The sequence below is a fragment of the Pyrgilauda ruficollis genome, unplaced genomic scaffold (assembly GCF_017590135.1).
Source record: "Pyrgilauda ruficollis isolate IOZ18807 unplaced genomic scaffold, ASM1759013v1 scaffold305, whole genome shotgun sequence".
Lineage (NCBI taxonomy): Eukaryota > Metazoa > Chordata > Aves > Passeriformes > Passeridae > Pyrgilauda > Pyrgilauda ruficollis.
This window is the reverse complement of record NW_024524434.1, coordinates 76,412-95,056: the sequence shown is the minus strand read 5'-3', so window position 1 is coordinate 95,056 and position 18,645 is coordinate 76,412. Positions and strand designations below refer to the sequence as shown.

At 37.9% G+C, this 18,645-nt stretch overlaps 1 protein-coding gene across 5 annotated transcripts in view; it reads right to left on the bottom strand.

Moving 5' to 3' along the window:
* Nucleotides 1–3,874: 3,874 nt before the first annotated feature.
* LOC121356973 (solute carrier family 12 member 7) overlaps nucleotides 3,875–18,645 on the bottom strand; it is a 70,938-nt gene continuing 56,167 nt past the window's right edge. For 4 of the 5 annotated variants that reach the window (XM_041473879.1, XM_041473881.1, XM_041473884.1 and 1 more), the window contains 4 exons: nucleotides 16,907–17,014; nucleotides 8,626–8,807; nucleotides 5,285–5,418; nucleotides 3,875–4,829 (listed from right to left, as the gene is read on the bottom strand). In XM_041473879.1, coding sequence (XP_041329813.1) covers nucleotides 4,738–4,829; nucleotides 5,285–5,418; nucleotides 8,626–8,807; nucleotides 16,907–17,014 — 516 coding nt within the window. In that variant the 3' untranslated portion in view covers nucleotides 3,875–4,737. Of the gene's footprint in view, nucleotides 4,830–5,284; nucleotides 5,419–5,709; nucleotides 7,974–8,625; nucleotides 8,808–16,906; nucleotides 17,015–18,645 lie in introns of those variants that run through there. The other variant, XM_041473883.1, reaches the window with a different exon arrangement.

The following is an 18,645-nucleotide window of genomic DNA, read 5'->3' as shown; positions in this document are numbered from 1 at the left end:
TTTTTTCTTAACACATAGGTTTCTCCTGTTGTTTGTCTAACCCATATCAATCTACATTCCCTTTCAATACACCCTTTCCAATTCTCTAAATACCTCCACAAAATTCGACACAAATTCTGTATGTTCTATAAGGTAGCCATATAAGGCCCTCTGGCCACACAAAATAACAATATTTTACCATGATCTCCATACTTACCTCTGGATGAATGTATAACCTATTCCAAGACCTCAGCATTCTCCCTGAGAGATCGTCACCCCTTTTGCCGGGGCCCCTTCCCAGCTTTACCCTTGCAGCCCTCCTTGCAACCCTCCATGGGTGCCTTGTTTCACCTGTGCTACCCTCCATGGGTGCCCTCCCAGATTTACTCCCCGAAGATCCCATTTTATTACTGAGATTTTCAGTGGTCCTTCCCTGTTGACTCTTCACAGACCCCCCTGGTCTGCCACTCATTGGTCTCCTGGACAGTCTCAGGAACCCAATCAATCGCCCGGTGCTGGCCGCCACCAAGAGGAACTAATCACTGAAACTGGGTGAGGCGTGCCTGCAGCTCTGCTTGCTGCCCACCACCTCGGACAGGAAAATTCATCTACAAACATCAGAGGTTTATGTCCAAAAAGGAAACAGAGGAGTCCTTTTACTTTATTCAGATAAAGGGAGAGGCCATGGGGCATTGCCCTGGAGGATTTTTGGAGGATGCAGACTCCTTTTTATGCTAATTTCCCGGCCGCACGATCAAGATAGTGAGGACCATCGAGAGAATTGCCTCCAAATGCGGCTATTGCTGTCTGCCCGGAATTGTATTGTACAAGACTACCCAAAGGAAGGAACAACATACATATGCCCGACCTGTGTTCATTGGTCGACAGGAACTGAATTCTTCAGTTCAGCTCAAAGAAAGGAGTCCACATGAATATGCCCAACCTGCGTTCATCGGTGGACAGGAACTGTATTATTTGGTTCAGCTCAAAGAAAGGAGGCAGCATGAATATGATTTACTATGAAAAGAACAAGAGGAGACCCTGTCTCAGGCCAGAAAAACAGTATAAAAATAGACTGTACCAGACCACAGTTGTGAACTGTGGAGGATTCGGTGTGGTAGAGGCCAAATCTGTTCAGCCAGCTCCAATCCCGGGGTCAGTGCTGTCCTTGATTGTTGGCTGTTGCGACAACAGTCGCAAATAAATCTTATTTTTATTTTTATTAAATTGGCTGTATTGATTTTTACCTATAACAATGTTCATAACGAGAAACACATGTTATTAAAAACCAAAAGAATTAGGGGGGAATATAGCTCCTCCAGAACTTTACACTAATATTTACACTAAAAATTTGGAAATCAAATCAAATCAAATCAAATTTGACCCCTTACCCTCCTGAAACACCCTCAGAACCCAAATAATTAGAGCCCCTGGGTTCTGTGAAATTGGATTTTTGTGTTAATTTTAAATACACAGGAAGAAATAATTCTAAAGCTTGGGATATTTCTCCCTATCACCTTGTATGTAAGAATCAAACCTTTTGGTGCAATTATACTTCTGGCAGACTTTCTAAATCCAGTAATGCTCACCCTGCAGCTGTCAACAGGAATATTTTTGAAGATCAAGCCTGAGCCTTTATGGCTAAGGTTTTTAGCTAAAAGATTCTTTTTAAGATGGGCATGTGATGATTTTTGTGTTAATCATGATACCTTGCTTATTTCAATGTATGCAGAGATAAATTAATAAGGCCATTAAAGGAGTGGTTTTGGTTGAAACAGAAGATGGAGATATTGGACACATAAGACAGATGATGGACTTTGGACCTGGTTAGCATAAGAGATTTGATAATCAAGATGCCTTGGCAAGAAAAAACAGCTTTGAAGGTGGCAATAAGATTAAATCAGACTCACTTATCAGAAAAGAAAATGACATCAAGACTTCTGCAAGCAAGAGATGTTGTAAAATGTACTTGTTTATGTGACGATTAACCCATTGTACTAAAACATTACTAGTCTTCCTAAAATAGTATATAAGCAATGTAGTCCACAATAAATTTGGATTCTTTTGATCATCTCATAGTCTCCCTGTCTCTCTCATCATCGCTGATACTATCCATGACCTATGTTTACTGCCATAAGTTAAAGGATTCTTACCTCACTTCTTGACATATTTAGAGGTTGCAGGAGACAGATTTTCTGGTGAGAATAGGTGCAAAATTGTCCTGTAGCTCGCTCTTATGAGATCATTAGGAAATATAACAAACTATTACCAGAAAAAGGGCCTCAATGGCATTTTGCCCTGACTAGTCTTGCATGTGACTATCCCACCTATCTACCTCTCTAAATCATAGTTTTTGATAACCCATAGCCCGTAATTCTTAATACTGTGCGCCTACAAGCAAATCTCAGAAAAATGAAGCTGGCATGTATGTGTTTGTACGTCCTCCTCCATCACAGCACGGGTGGTCCCTGTAACACACAAGCCCATATCAGGGTCTCAGAAGCCTATCTTCTTCTGAAGTTGGATCTTCAAAACTTCCTGTTTAAGTTCATGTTTTGTACTTTCCAGTTTGAAGGTTTGTTCTCTACCACTTCCACAAACTTATCAAATGCCTTCTGGTATGCACACAGAAACCTGTCAGTCTTGCCTTGCATCTAAGGGAACTCCTAGAACTTTTGGTAGGTCCCAGATGCCTCTGAAAGCCTATCTCTAAACTAAATTTTTATAATTCCTTTTACTACGAGCTCTCTGCAGTTGTCTGTCGTTGCATTGCAGCTGATCTGAAGCTGCCCCCTAAACTCAACCAACCTAGAAGAAAACAAGTCCCTGGATAAGGCACAGATAGGTTGGATTCAAACCCAAACAAAGACCTCAGCCAACCCTGATCTAACTTAGAAGCTGATACACCAGCTGGGCAGAGAGAGGTCATCCAATCAACTATCTGAGCCTGGGGAATCCAAAGCCCCTATAAAAGGGGCAGACATATTAAACTCATTGTGGTTTGCTGATGACCCAGTGGTGTTGTATCGTGTGTCTGTCTCCAACCCAAAACCACACATATCAGTTCTATAAATGCCTGCTGATGGCCCCGCACTGTAGCCCAAGGAGTGCCTTTTAATATGTCCCATGAAAAGCTTAGAGCCATCTGGAGTGCAGTAGGACCATCTGCTGATGGTTTTTTCTCCTCACTGGCTTGAGAATGTTTTTTAATTCAATTGATATACTGTGCAAATCTAAAACCTTCACATGCCTCCTGATTTGTCCACAGGACCTCCATGTGCCTTTCATTTTACCTAAGAGCCTGTGGAGTGTCTGGTGTGCCCCCAAGGTACCTCTGAGTGCCTATGCATAAACCTATTCCTAACCAAAGGCATACGCTGCAGTCAGAGTGAGCGGTGTGCAGCATGCCTTTCCAATTCCCTTTTGAAGTATCCCAGCAGTGCTTTTGACTCATCTGGAGTTCACTGGGCCACCTGATTACCTTTTTATTCCCTCTGTTCCTGTGCATCAAACTACAGGGACAGGTCAGGTAATGGCTACTTTCAGCTTTTGCTGTTTATGGCTTTGTCTTACTTCACCTGAGTGTTACGATAAAAACACCGGCCTTGAGCCTAGCCAGGTACTTGGGCACTGCATCACTCTTGTTCTAGTCTGAGCAACAGACATCTTGATTGTATATAAGAATAAGAACAAGAAAAAATAAAATAGTGGTTTATATGTTTAAACAGACCTGTTCTTTTTAGAGCAGAACAATCTTTTGATACACTTTAGGTCTTAACACTTACAAAACTAAAGACTGCCGAAAAAGGAACAGAATTGTAACAGGAGCAAAAGGTTTCTATTGAGCACCTAAACTAAACTCAATAATTTCAAATTAAAAACATTTAGGAGCTTGTTCAGTTCAGAAAAGCAGATTTTATTTCAAACAGCAGCACATGCATACAATATTTTCAAAATACAAATATCTGAAAACAAGAGACTGCATTTCATTAACCACCTTGTTGTGGTTTATCAACTATTGAATTATATTTGGAATCAGGGGGAGTTCCTGCACCATAGCCTTCCTATAAGTTGGATGCACTCATGTTTCATTATTGCTACAATCATGCAAAATATAACAGTAACTGCCAGTACCTCACAGAAAAGAACTCACTATTTACTATCATCTGGAGGTTTCAGCTACCTAAGTATTTTAAATACGGAAATGTTATTTTTAACAGGTATGGCAAATAAACTTCTGGGAAACACTTAATGTACTTCATGAACAAATTTCACTGGCTGTATACATCTCTGAAGGAAGGTTCCTGAACCACGACTAATTCCAAAAGAAGCAACATAGCAGCATTTTGGTAAGGAAAAAAGACAACCTTTTCTAAACCCCTTGCCTTTTATTTAGATGCAGAGCAAAGATTAAAATAATCAAAAGTTGCTGACATTTCTATATCTTTAAAAATATGACTGCATTACCAATTTTTTTTTGTTTTACCACAGCTTAAGAAGTGTCAGAATATGCTACATATAAATATCCTAAGCCATCCACCATTTATTAATTCACCAATTATTAATTTTCCACATAAATCTGCTTAAAATATTATTTAAATAGAACATCTTACTAGGAAAAAAAGAACACATGATCAGAAGATTCAGCTTGAACTAATTTTCAATGCACTAGAAGACAATGAAGTTGCTCAAATTATGGCAAAAAACTGCTTTCTTATGGTGGGGGTGTGTTGTGTTTGAAAAACACATGCAAACAGATTAAGAATAAATGGTGATCACTTCACGTCCACTGCCTCGGACTAGGAGAACTCTATCTAGACCTTCTGTCAGAACTTCCAGAAATTCCATGTCTGAAATATCATTTGGTCAAGGAATTTACTCAGAAGAGAAACAAAATATATAGTAATCTCTCAAAAACTCTGACATATAATTCAAAAATAAAGTTCAACAATTTCATCAAAGAGTTTTTCTGTGTCACCCTTTACTCTCCTGTTACCCGGTTATTCAAGTGGAAGTAAAGCCTAACTTGGGGGAAATTCCTAGTTTTGCCCTACTCACCTACAAAAAAAGATAAGACTAGGAAATTTTGAAATTATTTCAAAGTCAAGGAAATCCTTTATATCAATAAACCACCCCTCCAACCAAGATTTTTTATCTTTTATTTTTTAACTGTCTTTATGTAATTTTCTTATAGGCAGACTTATGCTTACCATACTTAGTAATGGTTATCCCAACAGGTAATGACAGAATCACAAAAGTGAATTCTCAGTTTCAAGAAATATGGAATCAATACAGTAGAGGATACAGTTTTCATCCCCTTTTCTGTTTTTAGGAGGTCCAGGCATATTCAAGAGAACTAGCTGAGCATGCTGTGATTTATTAAGCACTACTCCATTGAGCTTCACAGCAGTGTGCATTCTTCTCACATTTGACTGATTCCTAGCATGCAAAGAAACATTTTTAAGCATTGTTATAACACTTACATAATTGAATCATACAATATTTATTTGAAATTATAAGTATGTAAAACAAGCTATTTTCATGGATACTAGTATATGTACATATTCAAAATAAATAAAATGCAACACCTTTGACAAGAACATTTAACTCTGAAATTCAAGCAGTTCTAAGTAAATTGTCAAAATGCACAAATCTTCCAGTTGTCAAATATCTTTTATCAAAATTAATCACAAACTTGGTTTCAATAGTTATTACAGGTCAGACAAGAACCACTAAGAATCTTGTTTATTGACTTACATAAAAAAATAACTGGATTTACACAAGAATTTCCAAACAATGAAATTACAGGAATGCAACGGAAAGATCACAAAATTTGTGTTGTACAGTAGAAGATTTTACTCATGTTCCTTTGGAAACATTACAAAATTCTACCAGCTGGTGAAGAAAATTCAGAAACACCACAGAATTTTGAAAAAAATGCTAACTTCTTATGTTGTAACAGTATGGCAGTAAGCAGTGAACTGAAATTGAGCTTATTCCTTTACATTATCAACATTACCTAGTATTTTCCCTGTTTCACCTACAAATACAATTGTTGTAGATCTGTGCACAAGAAGAAAAAACTGCTAGGGTTTTTAAAATGTCCTTATTTTAGTATCTCTTTTGTATGGTTCAGTGGTTTTTCAGAACAAAAGAACAGTTTCCTTACAGTTCCTGAGAAACAGCTGTGTGTAGAGTTAGCCAAGGCTGGAAATGAATCATATGCTACAGTGTGACAAAAAATATTCAAACTCTACCTTAGCCCATTCATCTGAAATATCTGCTGCCTAAAAGTAGGGGTTGTTTTTGCATTTGTTTTTTTCCCAAATAAATAGTTAAAAGTAATTTGGCCTGAAATTTATTGGCCAGGGAAACCAGCCCTGTCAATTAAATTGATTCTTCATGCTCTGCCACCTCCCATCTTCCCCGCTATAAGAGAATGATATTTCTAAAACTGAGTTTATCCGTCCCTCCTGGAGGATTTTCTATCACAGTGGCTAGCTATCCTAAGAACAAACTGTACAAAATCTATATATGGAACGAAGGAAAGCTTGAAGTTCCATTTTTTGGAAGCAGAACTGCATTTTGAGAAGACTAAAAAGAACTATGAAGAGAGGCAAGATTGTATAACTGAGATGCATAACTATTGAAACTGAAACATTGTTAAACTAAAAATAAAAGGCAGGGTGTAACTTTGTGACAGAGTGGGTAAAAAATCAGCACTGAAATGAAGGCTTATGGTGTGTAAAATGTGAACTAAGGCTAACATCACTTATCCTTCAAGCACTGGTAGAACTGAAATCATACACAATAGACAAACTAAACTTCCAGCATTTTATAAGAAGCTCAATTTGTTGAGCAGATAAAATTAAGAAAATGCTGAACTCTGAAAAAAAGCAGAGCAGGCGAGTGAGTTCCACTCAAGAGATGTAGTATTCCATTTTTGTGTGCTGTCATACCCAATGTATGTCTGAACTTATGTTATTTCTACATATGCATGGGCTGGTAGAAGGCAGGCAAGAACTGACTTTTGATGAATCATGAAAGTTCCCTTTGTGAACAAATATTCCCTATTGTCTAAGTAGTTATAGCACAATGGGAGACTGTTCTTCCAGGAAAAAAAAAAAAAAAAAAAAAAAAAAAAAAACAAAAAAAAAAAAAAACCCAAAAAAAACCCCACATTTTTTAATGTAGTTAATTAGAACACTAAATATTATGCTGGTGCAGAGAAGTACTGTCAAGTTTTATATTCTTACAGAAACTATAACACATGTTTTGTGACTTACCTTGAATAGAAAGTTGACCATATTTAAGAGAACATTAAAAAGTCACAATGATATTTTTTCAGTGGCATGCTAAATCACAGTATATTAAACAAGGAACAAAAAAATACATGCATTGCAAATTACAATTTAGAAGCATGCATATAATGTACAAGATCACAAGAACCAGAGAACCCAGCCTATGTTGTTTAGGTGAAGTGAAATTTACACTTACAGATTTTCCCATTCTCTATGTGGAAGGAAAGCAAATGCATAGAAAAAAAATATTATGCCATCAGGTACATTTTAAAGTCAATAATATTAATATACTGTACAGGCACACCAAGTTTGAACTGTAATTTCTACCCAACTATACATAGCAGTCTTAAAATAATAAAATCTGAAATCAGTGTTTTGCACAATTCTAAAGTAGTAAAAAGAAAAGTTTCAAAGATAAAAATTTAAAAAACCCCTAATAATTAAGAGTATAATGCGGCCTAGGACAATGCTTTAGAGCATGAGCACAATAATTTCCCTTGACATCCACAGTTTTGGTTTGGTCATATGCAGAAAATAATTTAAACTATGCTTCTAAGTGCAGTCTTCTTGCAGAACTAAGAAAATATGCATGTGCATGCTTAAAATCACAACATGAGGAAACAACAAGCTGATTTCCCTCTGTCATTGTTTTTGTGTCTACTACATTGGTTTGACACAGGGAGTAGCTCTTACCTATTTAAGAAAAAGACATTAAGGAATATTTAAACAGGAAATTATTAATATAGAAATACATATATATTTACACAAGTTTTATATTTCTTTAATTTACAGGATGAGGGCTGAATGTCCATTAAAACAAACAAACAAACAAGAACACCCCACGCCCCTCTCTTCCCAAGAAAACACCCCCCACACCCAAAATCTTGCACCTAAAATCAAAAACATAAGCTAAATGTCTTGAAAGACTATCTGCTTCTTTGGAACTCCCTCCAATACCAAACACAATAAAAATAGGGGGACATATACACTAATTTTTTACCCACAGCAAGAAATAAAAAGTTATCATTAAGCTTTTTAACACATATGCTTTCTGGTACAATCTAGAAGTTGAGTTAACAGCTTAAAGTCTGTCATATTTAAACTTCACTCACAATGAATGTGAATGACTCTTTAAGTCATTCCACCCAAGTCTATGCTGTTTTTATAAGGATGCCATTTAAGGTAAGTGCATGAAAAGCTCATTTTTTTATCCAATTTTAAATAAAGCAGAATCTCTTAAAAAGCAAAACCCAGATAAAACAACAAACTAGAACACCATCCCCCCACCCCCAATTAAAATACACACAATGAAATAAAAACCTCCAAATACCACATGCATACTCACGGCTTCATGTTGAAAATATCTTTAAATCCAGACACATTGGAATCCTTGTTTTTATGCTTTTCCGCTACAAACTTTTCTTTAGTCCAGGTCATTTGCACTTTCTCTGGCACAGCAGCAGCCACGCTTGCTTCAACTGCTGGAGCAGAGCGTGAGGCAGTGTTTTTATCATGGATCAGCTGAGCCTGGCCACAAAACAAATAATCACCCCAAAATTCAGCCAAAACCAGCATTTGTAAATTACATGCTATTACAATTTTGAAAAGGAGTTTCACAGTGGTAGAACCAAAGAAGCTGAAGAAAAATGCACCTTTACTTTGTGAACAAATATGAGACTACTATTATGACTTCAGCATGAAGTGAAATTGCTTGTAAAAATGTTCATATTTGTTTACATTTGCAAGACTATATCTTGCGTGGAATGTTACTTTTGTAATGAACTAAAGTGAGGTTGAATTCCACCAGAGAGTACTTTATTAACAGGGTGTCTTGCCAATGAAAAATTTTAAAGCCAGTATTCTCATTGTTCACAAGTTACATTATTTTCTCAGATGCTGTTGTAAACTTGTCCATTTCACATGCCTTTATCTGAACTACAACATGAATCTCTGATACTAGTATGGGACTGGCTGATTTGAAGTCTAGTTATAGATTTAGATTATTTATGCCTACAAGAGCATATCACATAACAAATCTAACCAATGTTGCCATGACGGGGTCTTCTCTTCCCTTTTAACAGTAGAAACTCTAATCAACTTCAAGAACAAAAAAGCGCATATGCATGTGGGAAGAATATTGTGTTTTCTATTTTCCATTCTCCTTGCTTCTTTGGAGGAAAAGAAGACTAAATATTTAACACATTATTTACTTATTTTCTTTCATAATACTTTGTCCATAGGCTTCTCTATTTCCATCAAATACAACACAAATACAGTACCTTACACCCTAAAAATTATAAGTTAATTGGTAATTGGGGGCAGGATTCCTTTTGTGCTTTGAAATTTTCTATTTTGGAGGTGGCATTTCTTTTATCCTGTGATTGTTTGTTTGCTTTTTGTTTAAGATATTTAACAGTTCTGAAATCTATTCAGAGACTTGTTAAATCATGAGTTGAAGCTCCTGTTCCATTTGGGAACTTCAATTATTCACATGTCAGACATAGTCATGGTCCCTCCACATACCCAGTAATTAAGAACTTCATGCAGGTCAATAAAAACCATGAACAGAATCCAAGCAGATGAGAATTCTACTTTTGTTCTCAGAAAAGCAATTCCTCTAGTGGCTCAAAAACTGTAATTGCAGGTGGTTTTAAATGCCTTTGAGCTTCGGTATATTCCCTAAATTATTTCCTAGCCCCTATTCTTCAGGATTCCCAAATTCTGGAATTCAGTTGTGAGGTTTGCATAAATATCTCTTAGTATGACGGTCTTCCTGCATTCACAGATGATTAAATGATGAGTCACGACCACAAATCAGAAGTTACTGTGAATACAGTTCTATCAAAAGAATCAAAAAAGCAAACAAATACATGCCAATATTGTAAATACCATGCAGCAGTATCCAATGTACTAAAATTTCAAAGGAACAACTGTAGGATGAGTTCAGTACAACTATGCTTCAATGGAAGAAAATTTGCCATTTTTAGAAAGACAGTGAGACCAAGAGAAATTCTGGACCTATAATACATATTTATAAAAATGCAATCACACCAAAAGAACATTTTTGTTAGTGCTATTTTGATACTAAATTCAATTAATGAAACAAAACAGGTTGTTCTCTCACTCTATGATTAAAGGGAAATAAAAGGTATGCAGCACTTCTACAAACTAGGCTACACATTTTACATATGAGCAACACTTCAAGTGCACACTAAACTCATTGATTACATCAGTCCATTTCCTTTCAATGTCACCCCACAGAATTCAGTAATGACATATATGGGTTAATAATAGCCTGCAAATAAAAATGGCTTGTGCTCCTTAAAAGATCTAGCATATCAATACAGTCTCCAAGAATCTTCAATACTTCAATAGAGGAACTATAAAGGAAGTAAATGCTTTGTGAAGGCATGAAATATGTTTATTAATGTAACACCCTGTTTCTGGCTCTTAAGAAAACAAGCAGTCTCAGAAATGTGTCTCTTTTACAGAAAATAAGCGTGAGAAAGAGAATATAGTTCATGTCACAGAGGCATAATCTAAAGACATGAAATACAGGGTAAAATAATTACTTTAGAAAAAATTGTAATTAATGTGTAGTTCAGTTTGCAACAGTGGTACTTGAAGTGTTGCAATGGAAAATATGTCTAGTCATAGTCAGCACTATGTCCAGCTACCTCTTCCTCTTGATAATCATTAGTCAGCAGTGCCTGAGCATCTTGGACAATGGACAATGGACTGGAGTAGCTTTTTCTTCTAATTGAGCCTCGAGACTCATTTGTGATGCTCTGAATCTGAGACAAAAATGTTATCAATGACAAAAAAAAAAAAAAGTCTGCAGGAAAAAAGCTCATAAAGCCCTTTTTCACAGAATTCACAGAATGACTAGGTTGGAAGAGGCCTTCAAGATAACTGACCATGCCCTAACATCTCAACTAAACCATGGTATCAAGTGCCATATCCAGCCTTTTTTTAAACACATCCAGGGATGGTGACTCCACCACCTTCTCGGGCAGACCATTCCAGAATTTTATCACTCTTTCAGTGAAAAGCTTTTTCCTAATATCCAATCTCTATTTCCCTTGATGCAGCTTGAGACTGTGTCCTCTCATCCTGTCAGTTGCTGCCTGGAGAAAGTTACCCACTTGAATACAACCACCTTTCAGGAAGTTGAGAGTGATAAGGTCACTCACTCCTGAATCTCCTTTTCTCCAGGCTAAACAACCCCAGCTCCCTCAGCTGCTCCTCACAGGGCTCATGTTCCAAGCCCCTCCCCTACCTAGCTGCCCTTCTCTGGATGCACTCAAGCATCTCAATGACCTTCCTAAACTGAGGGGCCCAGAACTGGACGCAGTACTCAAGATGCAGCCTCACCAGTGCCAAATACAGGGGAAAAATTACCTCCCTGGTCCTGCCGGCCACACTATTCCTGATACAGGCCAGGATGCCATTGGCCTTCTTGGCTGCCAGAGCACACTGCTGGCTCACGTTCAGCTGGCTGTTGACCAGTACCCCAGGTCCTTTTCCACCTGAGCACTGTCCAGCCACACCATCCCCAGCCTGTAACATTGCAGGGAGTTATTTACAGGGGCCAAAATGCAGGACTCAGCACTTGGATTTAATAAACTTCATCCTATTGGGCTTTGCCCATCCATTCAACCATTCAAGTCTCTCTGCAGAGCCCTCCTACCTTCCAACAGATCAACACATGCTCCCAGCTTAGTGTCGTCCACAAATTTACTAATGAGAAACTCTATCCCCTCATCCATGTCACCAATCAAGATATTGAACAGAACTGGTCCCAGCACAGACCCCTGAGGGACACCACTGGTAACTGGCCACCAGCTGGATGCAGCACCTTTCACCACCACTCTCTGGGTCCGGCCATCCAGCCAGTTCTTAACCCAGCAAAGAGGGCTGCTGTCCAAGCCCATGGGCTGCCAGCTTTTGCAGGAGTATGCTGTGGGAGACAGTGTCAAAGGCCTTGCTGAAATTCAGGTACACAACATCAACAGCTTTTCCTGCATCCACCAGGTGGGTCACTTGGTCATAGAAGGAGATCAGGTTGGTCAAGCATGACCTACCCCTCCTAAACCCATGCTGGCTGGGTCTGATACCCTGGCCATTCCATAAGTTCTGTGTCATGAGACTCAGTATAAACTCAGTGTTCTATAACCTTACCAGGTACTGAGGTCAGGCTAACCAGCCTATAATTAACAGGATCCTCCTTCCCACCCTTTTTATGAATGGCCATCACATTGGTCAGCTTCCAGTCATCTGGAACCTTGCCAGTGAGCCAGGACTACTGGTAAATGATGGAGAGCAGCTTTGCAAGCTCATCTGCCAGCTCCCTCATCACCCTGGGATGGATCCCATCTGGTCCCATGGATTTATGAATATCCAAGCAGCTCAACAGTTCTCTGATTGCCTCCTCCTGAATAACGCGGGGACCATTTTTAAATGTTTAGTAGTTAGTTATGAAGTCCCTTTACAGACATTTGTGAAAACAAGAAGCCTTCAGTATCTATGGGAAAATTGAATCCTTCAGTATCTATGGAAAGCTCAAATATTCACTTGTTTTTGCGGGTCACATCCTTTCATATACATATATATTCAGGTGAAATTTTTCACTCAATTACAATTAAAAGCATTTAAAAAATTTAAGCATGTGAGAAAGCTACTTTTCAACTGTAAAAGCCTAAAAACCTAATCATTCACAAACTATAATTGTGCTCCTCATGAGTCAAGGGGTCAGCTGGAAATGTATTTAGGATAATTAAACACTGTAGATGAGTTGAGGGGCTGGCTGGGAATATATTTGGGATAGTAGAAGATTGCATATTTTAGTTAAGATTTTAAAATTAGTTAAGAAGCTAAATTAGTAATATAGGTGGCAAGAATAGAGTACCTTAGTTAAAAAGTAACAAATACATTAGGAAAGAGAATTAACAAATACATTAGGAGTGACAGGGATAGATGCAGCAATTGTGAAGGAGAAGAGACCATAGAAATACCTTGCCTTAAGAATAATCAAAAGTTAGGAGAGGCTTGGACCATGACCAGCAGATCAAAGTAGAGAGCAGGAGTCTGCACCTCCTTGCACATGTATTTGGAAACGATTCCACATGTGTCCAGCACGCTGCAATAAACACCCTTCTTTGCAACTTTAATTAGTTGAAGAGTCATCTGTCCGTGCATCACTCACCTGCATGTACCCAAATTTCCGCCAATCTTACCTAAGAGCACAACCCAAGACAATTTGTTGGTGCAAAGTATTATTATCTTCTCACAGGTCCCATTATCACTGCCTTGCCCAAGAGTCCTTAGTGAGGATTAATGAGAGAAAGAAGCCAACAACCACCAAAAATGGAAGCAAGAAAGGGAATGAGGCTCTAAATTTTCTTTCCCCTTTATAGCACTATCGACTAAGTCAAATAAATAGATGTTTACCAGTTATACCTAAGTTGCCTATGTTATGCTTTGCAGGCAGATATTATATTTATAATACAAAAAACCAAATTGACCAAGTTGTCAAAAAAAGTAAACAAAAATCTGGTGAGTGCTCGATCCCCAGTTCTACAAGAAAACCCAGAGGCAAGATCAAATCAATTCTGTTTTTAAGAAGTGACAGGAGAAGGGAGGATGAGGGTGATTGCTCAGGGGTAAAAGCTTGCTTATGACTAAAACAAATAAACCAAATAAAACCAAATAAACACTGTACAAAACCAAAGTCTCCACTTTGGGAAGGTCTGAGCCTCGTTTGAAGGCATACATGCACAAAAGTGAGGTTGAAGTACTAAACTTGGTGGTAACAGGAAACCAAACTACACTCACTATTCAAAACTGGAATGCCAGGTTATATTTGAAGGCCTGGAGACAGATATCAAATCAAAAAACAATGCTAATTTGAACTAGTGATACTAATAAAACAAATGTTTTGGACATCAGTAAAAAATTGAAAAGAATGGCTCAGCTAATTTAAAAAAAGATGATCAGTGTAAGAATGGGCCAGGCACTCTTGAGTGTACACACCAATCTTGTAGCTCCAGAGGAAGTGAAGACATAAATAAACTGTTGCGGTTTGAATTTATTTTATAGATACCTTGTTAAGTGGTTCATTCTGTTGTACCCCAACGTTCTCCCCAAGGGGGTTTACCCCTGGGTTTTACCCTCCCTCAAAGCTGTCCCTCATACCCTTTTCTGCCCCTTGTTCCAGCTCTTTCCCTGCCTGATTCCTGAACTTTCTCTGCCACTTAAACCTCGAGCCAATCCCTGTCTGCAACACTCCTTTGGAATTCCCCTGCTCCTGGAAGCCCCATTGGCCCAAGTGACCCATCCTCTCCACCCTCCTACCCCAAATGGCCCCAGACACTGGATGTAATCCCCTCACTCCTCCCCTGAGGATTCCCTATTGGTTTGCTATTTTTATCCACCTCCTGACTTGCATCTGAAGAAAGCCCCTTGCACAATAGAGCTAGAGGCTTTTTGTCCTGCTCTTTTCATCTGAAATAAACTCTTCCTAGTGGAACCTCAAGAGGGAGAGCTTTCTCCTTTCTTCTCTGCCTGGTCCTGTTGTGGCTTGTGTCTGGCACTTCAGAGCAAGAGGCTCTAAAGGTTCTGCCTCCGGTAAATCCCCATACCAAGGCAGTTCCTCACTCCTGGCATTGCACCGAAGTTCTAAGAGTTAGCCCAGGTTCTGGTGGTCACTTCAATAAACCACATTTTCTTATGAAAATACAAAAGAACGAGGTAGATTTAGATATCCTAATCAGAAACAATAAATGAATATGACTTATTTTTGGACAAGGCAGTATGTACTAGAGGTTCCTGGAGTTATCAAGGGTTTTACTTCAGACCCTGAAATAAATTCAGTGGTGTTTTGAATGAAGAAACTGATGCTATAATGGTGATGGTAAAGTTCAGGTAAGAGTGAGTAATAAAGAAAGAAAATTATATGGAGGGAATAGAAAGAAATAAAAACTTCCAAATAAACAATACTCTGAAGTACAGTCCAGATTCCAACCAGCTCAGAGCTGAGAAGAAATTCTTTCATATCCTCTTAATTTATGTGCTGTAGAATACAGAGCAATAGCTTCTACTAATCATGTGGAAGTTAAATCCTTCAAAGTGTACAACAGATACATTAGTCAAACTCCATTGAAAAATACTATTGTTCAGTAAAGAAACAGTAAGACTGAATAAGTTGTACAGGAAAGTTTGGGGTTTTTACTGGAAGGATGTTAGGCAGACTCACTTTGAAAGAAAACTACCATGACATGGATAAGAACAACATTTTACAGCAATAAACTGGAACAATAGCAGGCATCTTTAGGAACCTTAACAAATTCTGTGAGATGGAAAATGAATACAGAGGACAAATAAAAGGAAAAAAAAACATAAAAACCCCAAACTGCTCAGACTTGTATGATTAACATCACAAAAGAAAAGCCATAAGAAAAAAAAATCTAGCTGTTATACAAATGAGCAATTAAACACAGTAGAATTCCCTTGTTTGCTATGGGATGGAAATAATTTATGTGATGGCAAAGCCAGCGCATTCACTATTTACTACATCACTAAAAAGTCTCAATAATACTGAAAGAGTTAGCAGAATAGATGAAGGGGTAGAAGCACAAGTCAAAAAGAAAGGACTTGTAAGTTACAAATATTCATAAAAATACAGCTGAATGAAGCTTGTTGGTACAATATGCAAAATAATAAGGATAGGGGAGCAGCAAAACCAGGATTAGTTTATTGGGCTAATTTTGGTTCCAAAAAAAAAAAAAGAGTTGATTCATAAAATATTCAAAATAATGCAGAAACTAAAACACAGCCAGTGTGATTTGAACAAATTTGTATTATATTGTGTAATATGGTGTATTTGTAAGTCATATGAGGAGTGGCTGAAGGAGGTAGGGTTCTCTAGCATGGAGAAAAGGAGGCTCAGGAAGGACTTTCTCACTCTATTCAACTACCTGAAAGACAGTTGTAGTGAGGTGGGGATTGGTCTCTTTTCCCCATTAACAAGTGACAAGAGGAAATGGCCTTAAGTAGTACCAGAGAATGTTTAGATTGGACATTAGGAAAAATTTCTTCATGGACAGGGTTATCAAGCATTTGAATGGGCTGTTCAGGGAGGTGGCTGAAGTTGAGTCCCTGGAGGTATTTAAATATCATGTAGATATGGCACTTAGGGACATGGTTTAGTGGTGGACTTGGCAGCGTTAGGTTAGTGGTCTGACTTGACGTAAAGGTCTTTCTTAACGTAAATGATTCTATGATTGTGAAGACCAAATCACAATCAAAGATAATCAGTCCAGTTGCATAATCATGAATCTTAGCTACTGATGTCAAGTTTGGAAAGGCTCTGAATGTATTCCACACTGATGCTCAAATGTTTTGCTAATCAACACTTGCACTCAACAAAAACAGGAAAACAATTAAAATCTGTTTAAATATTTTTTTTTTTCCGCACATAACTTTAACCTTGCAAGTAAAACTGGTTGTAGAGAAACACCGTGCAGTTATGAAAGTTTTTGACTAGTTAGAAACTGATTAGAAGCTACAGCCAGAAGATCGTACTTTCAGATTTTTCAGGGCACATCCTATCAAGTCAAAGATCCTACCTCCCTTTCTCTTTCATTCTTTGATAGCTGCATCTGTTTTAGCATCTGAGATCGCTGTTCCATCATAAGTGTCTTCTCATATGTGAATGCAGAAATGTCATTTTCAAACTGCAAAAGAAATTGGCATTAGTAACACCAGAAGAAAAGTACTACTTAGAAGAACAACATTTAGAGAGTGTATCTCTCATACCTGTGTTCATTTGGTGGATGTAGTCATGGCATTACAATAATACTAAGCAAATAATTGATCAATCACTTCTGTCCTCATTCTTAAAACCTAATCTTCAAACAGCAATTTCATACTGTGAACTATCCTACTGTAACAATATTATTGTGATTTTATTTAAATTTTAGGTACTTGGAACAGACTTTCCACTATTCTGTTCCAACTAGGCTGCAGAAGTGAGAGTTGAAAGCACTTATTTAAACTGGGTACGCATTGCTGCCACCGGAGCATGTGCGGACACTTGTTTCCTTAAAAACTGTAACTGTTAGGCACAAATAACACATTATCCTTTCATCAGTGAGAAATGTTCAAAAACAAAGCCATTTCTTGCCATAGCAAGAAATTCTGGCATACATTCTCATATTGGCTGAAAATTAAAATACAATGTAAAAATCTATAGCAGTCACCTGTATTGTCACTGACTTGTAACATATCTCTTATCCTTTGGAAGAGTCTCAGAATTAAATATTACCCACAGAAGAAAATAATAAATTGTATTTCTGTAGTGGTTTAACCCCAGCCAGCAACCAAGGCCCATGCAGACTCTTAACTCACCCACAAGTGGATTTGGGAGAGAATCAGAAGGATAAAAGCTAGAGAACACATGGGTTGAGATAAAGACAATTTAACAGGAAAAGCAAAAATTGTGCACACAAGCAAGCAAAACAAGGAATTAATTCACTGCTTCCCATGGGCAGGTCCTCATCATGCATAACGGTTACTTGAGAAGACAATCAGCATCACTCCAAACATTCCCCCATTCTTCCCTCTTCTCCCCAACTTATATACTGAGCATGATGTCATATGGTCTGGAATAGCTCTTAGGTCAGTTTGGGACACCTGTCTCCTCCCAAACTCCCCCAACTTCCTTGCTGGCGTGGCAGTACAAAAAACAGAAAATATCTTGGTTCTGTGTAAGCCCTGCTTCACAATAACAACATCCTGATATTATCAGCCCTGTGCTCAGCACATATCCAAAACACAGCCCCATACCAGCCGTCATGAAGAAAATTAACTCTGCCCCAGCTGAAACAAGCACAACTTTTCTATACTGTCTTCTGGTCAAAATTCAACCAAGGCTGAGCCATTTCATGGCACTCTGTGTTCTTTCAACTGTACATGCCACACCACTTGAGACTTTCATATTTAGTACTCTAAGCAAAGAATAGTAAATTTTTTCACAAGTAATTTTTTCCCCTAAGTAATTAAAACAATTCTTAAAATTGTTTTATGATTAATTAGCATGATAAACCTTTTAATAAGTTCTGGTGATTCTAGAAACTAGTGGTAGTAGAAGTTTTCAACCTGTTTACTCATCTTCATCTCACTTCAGAATGACTAAAAGTTTTGGTTGGGTTTTTGTTATTCCCCATGAGTCTTATTTGGACATTATGCTAGTCACCTTTTAGTGCTGGAAATTACATCCTTAGTTTCCAAAAAAAGTGGGCGAAGACAGAGTATAGCTTTTGTCCTTTCTCCTAAACAGTTTATGACCCATATTTAAAAAAGGAAA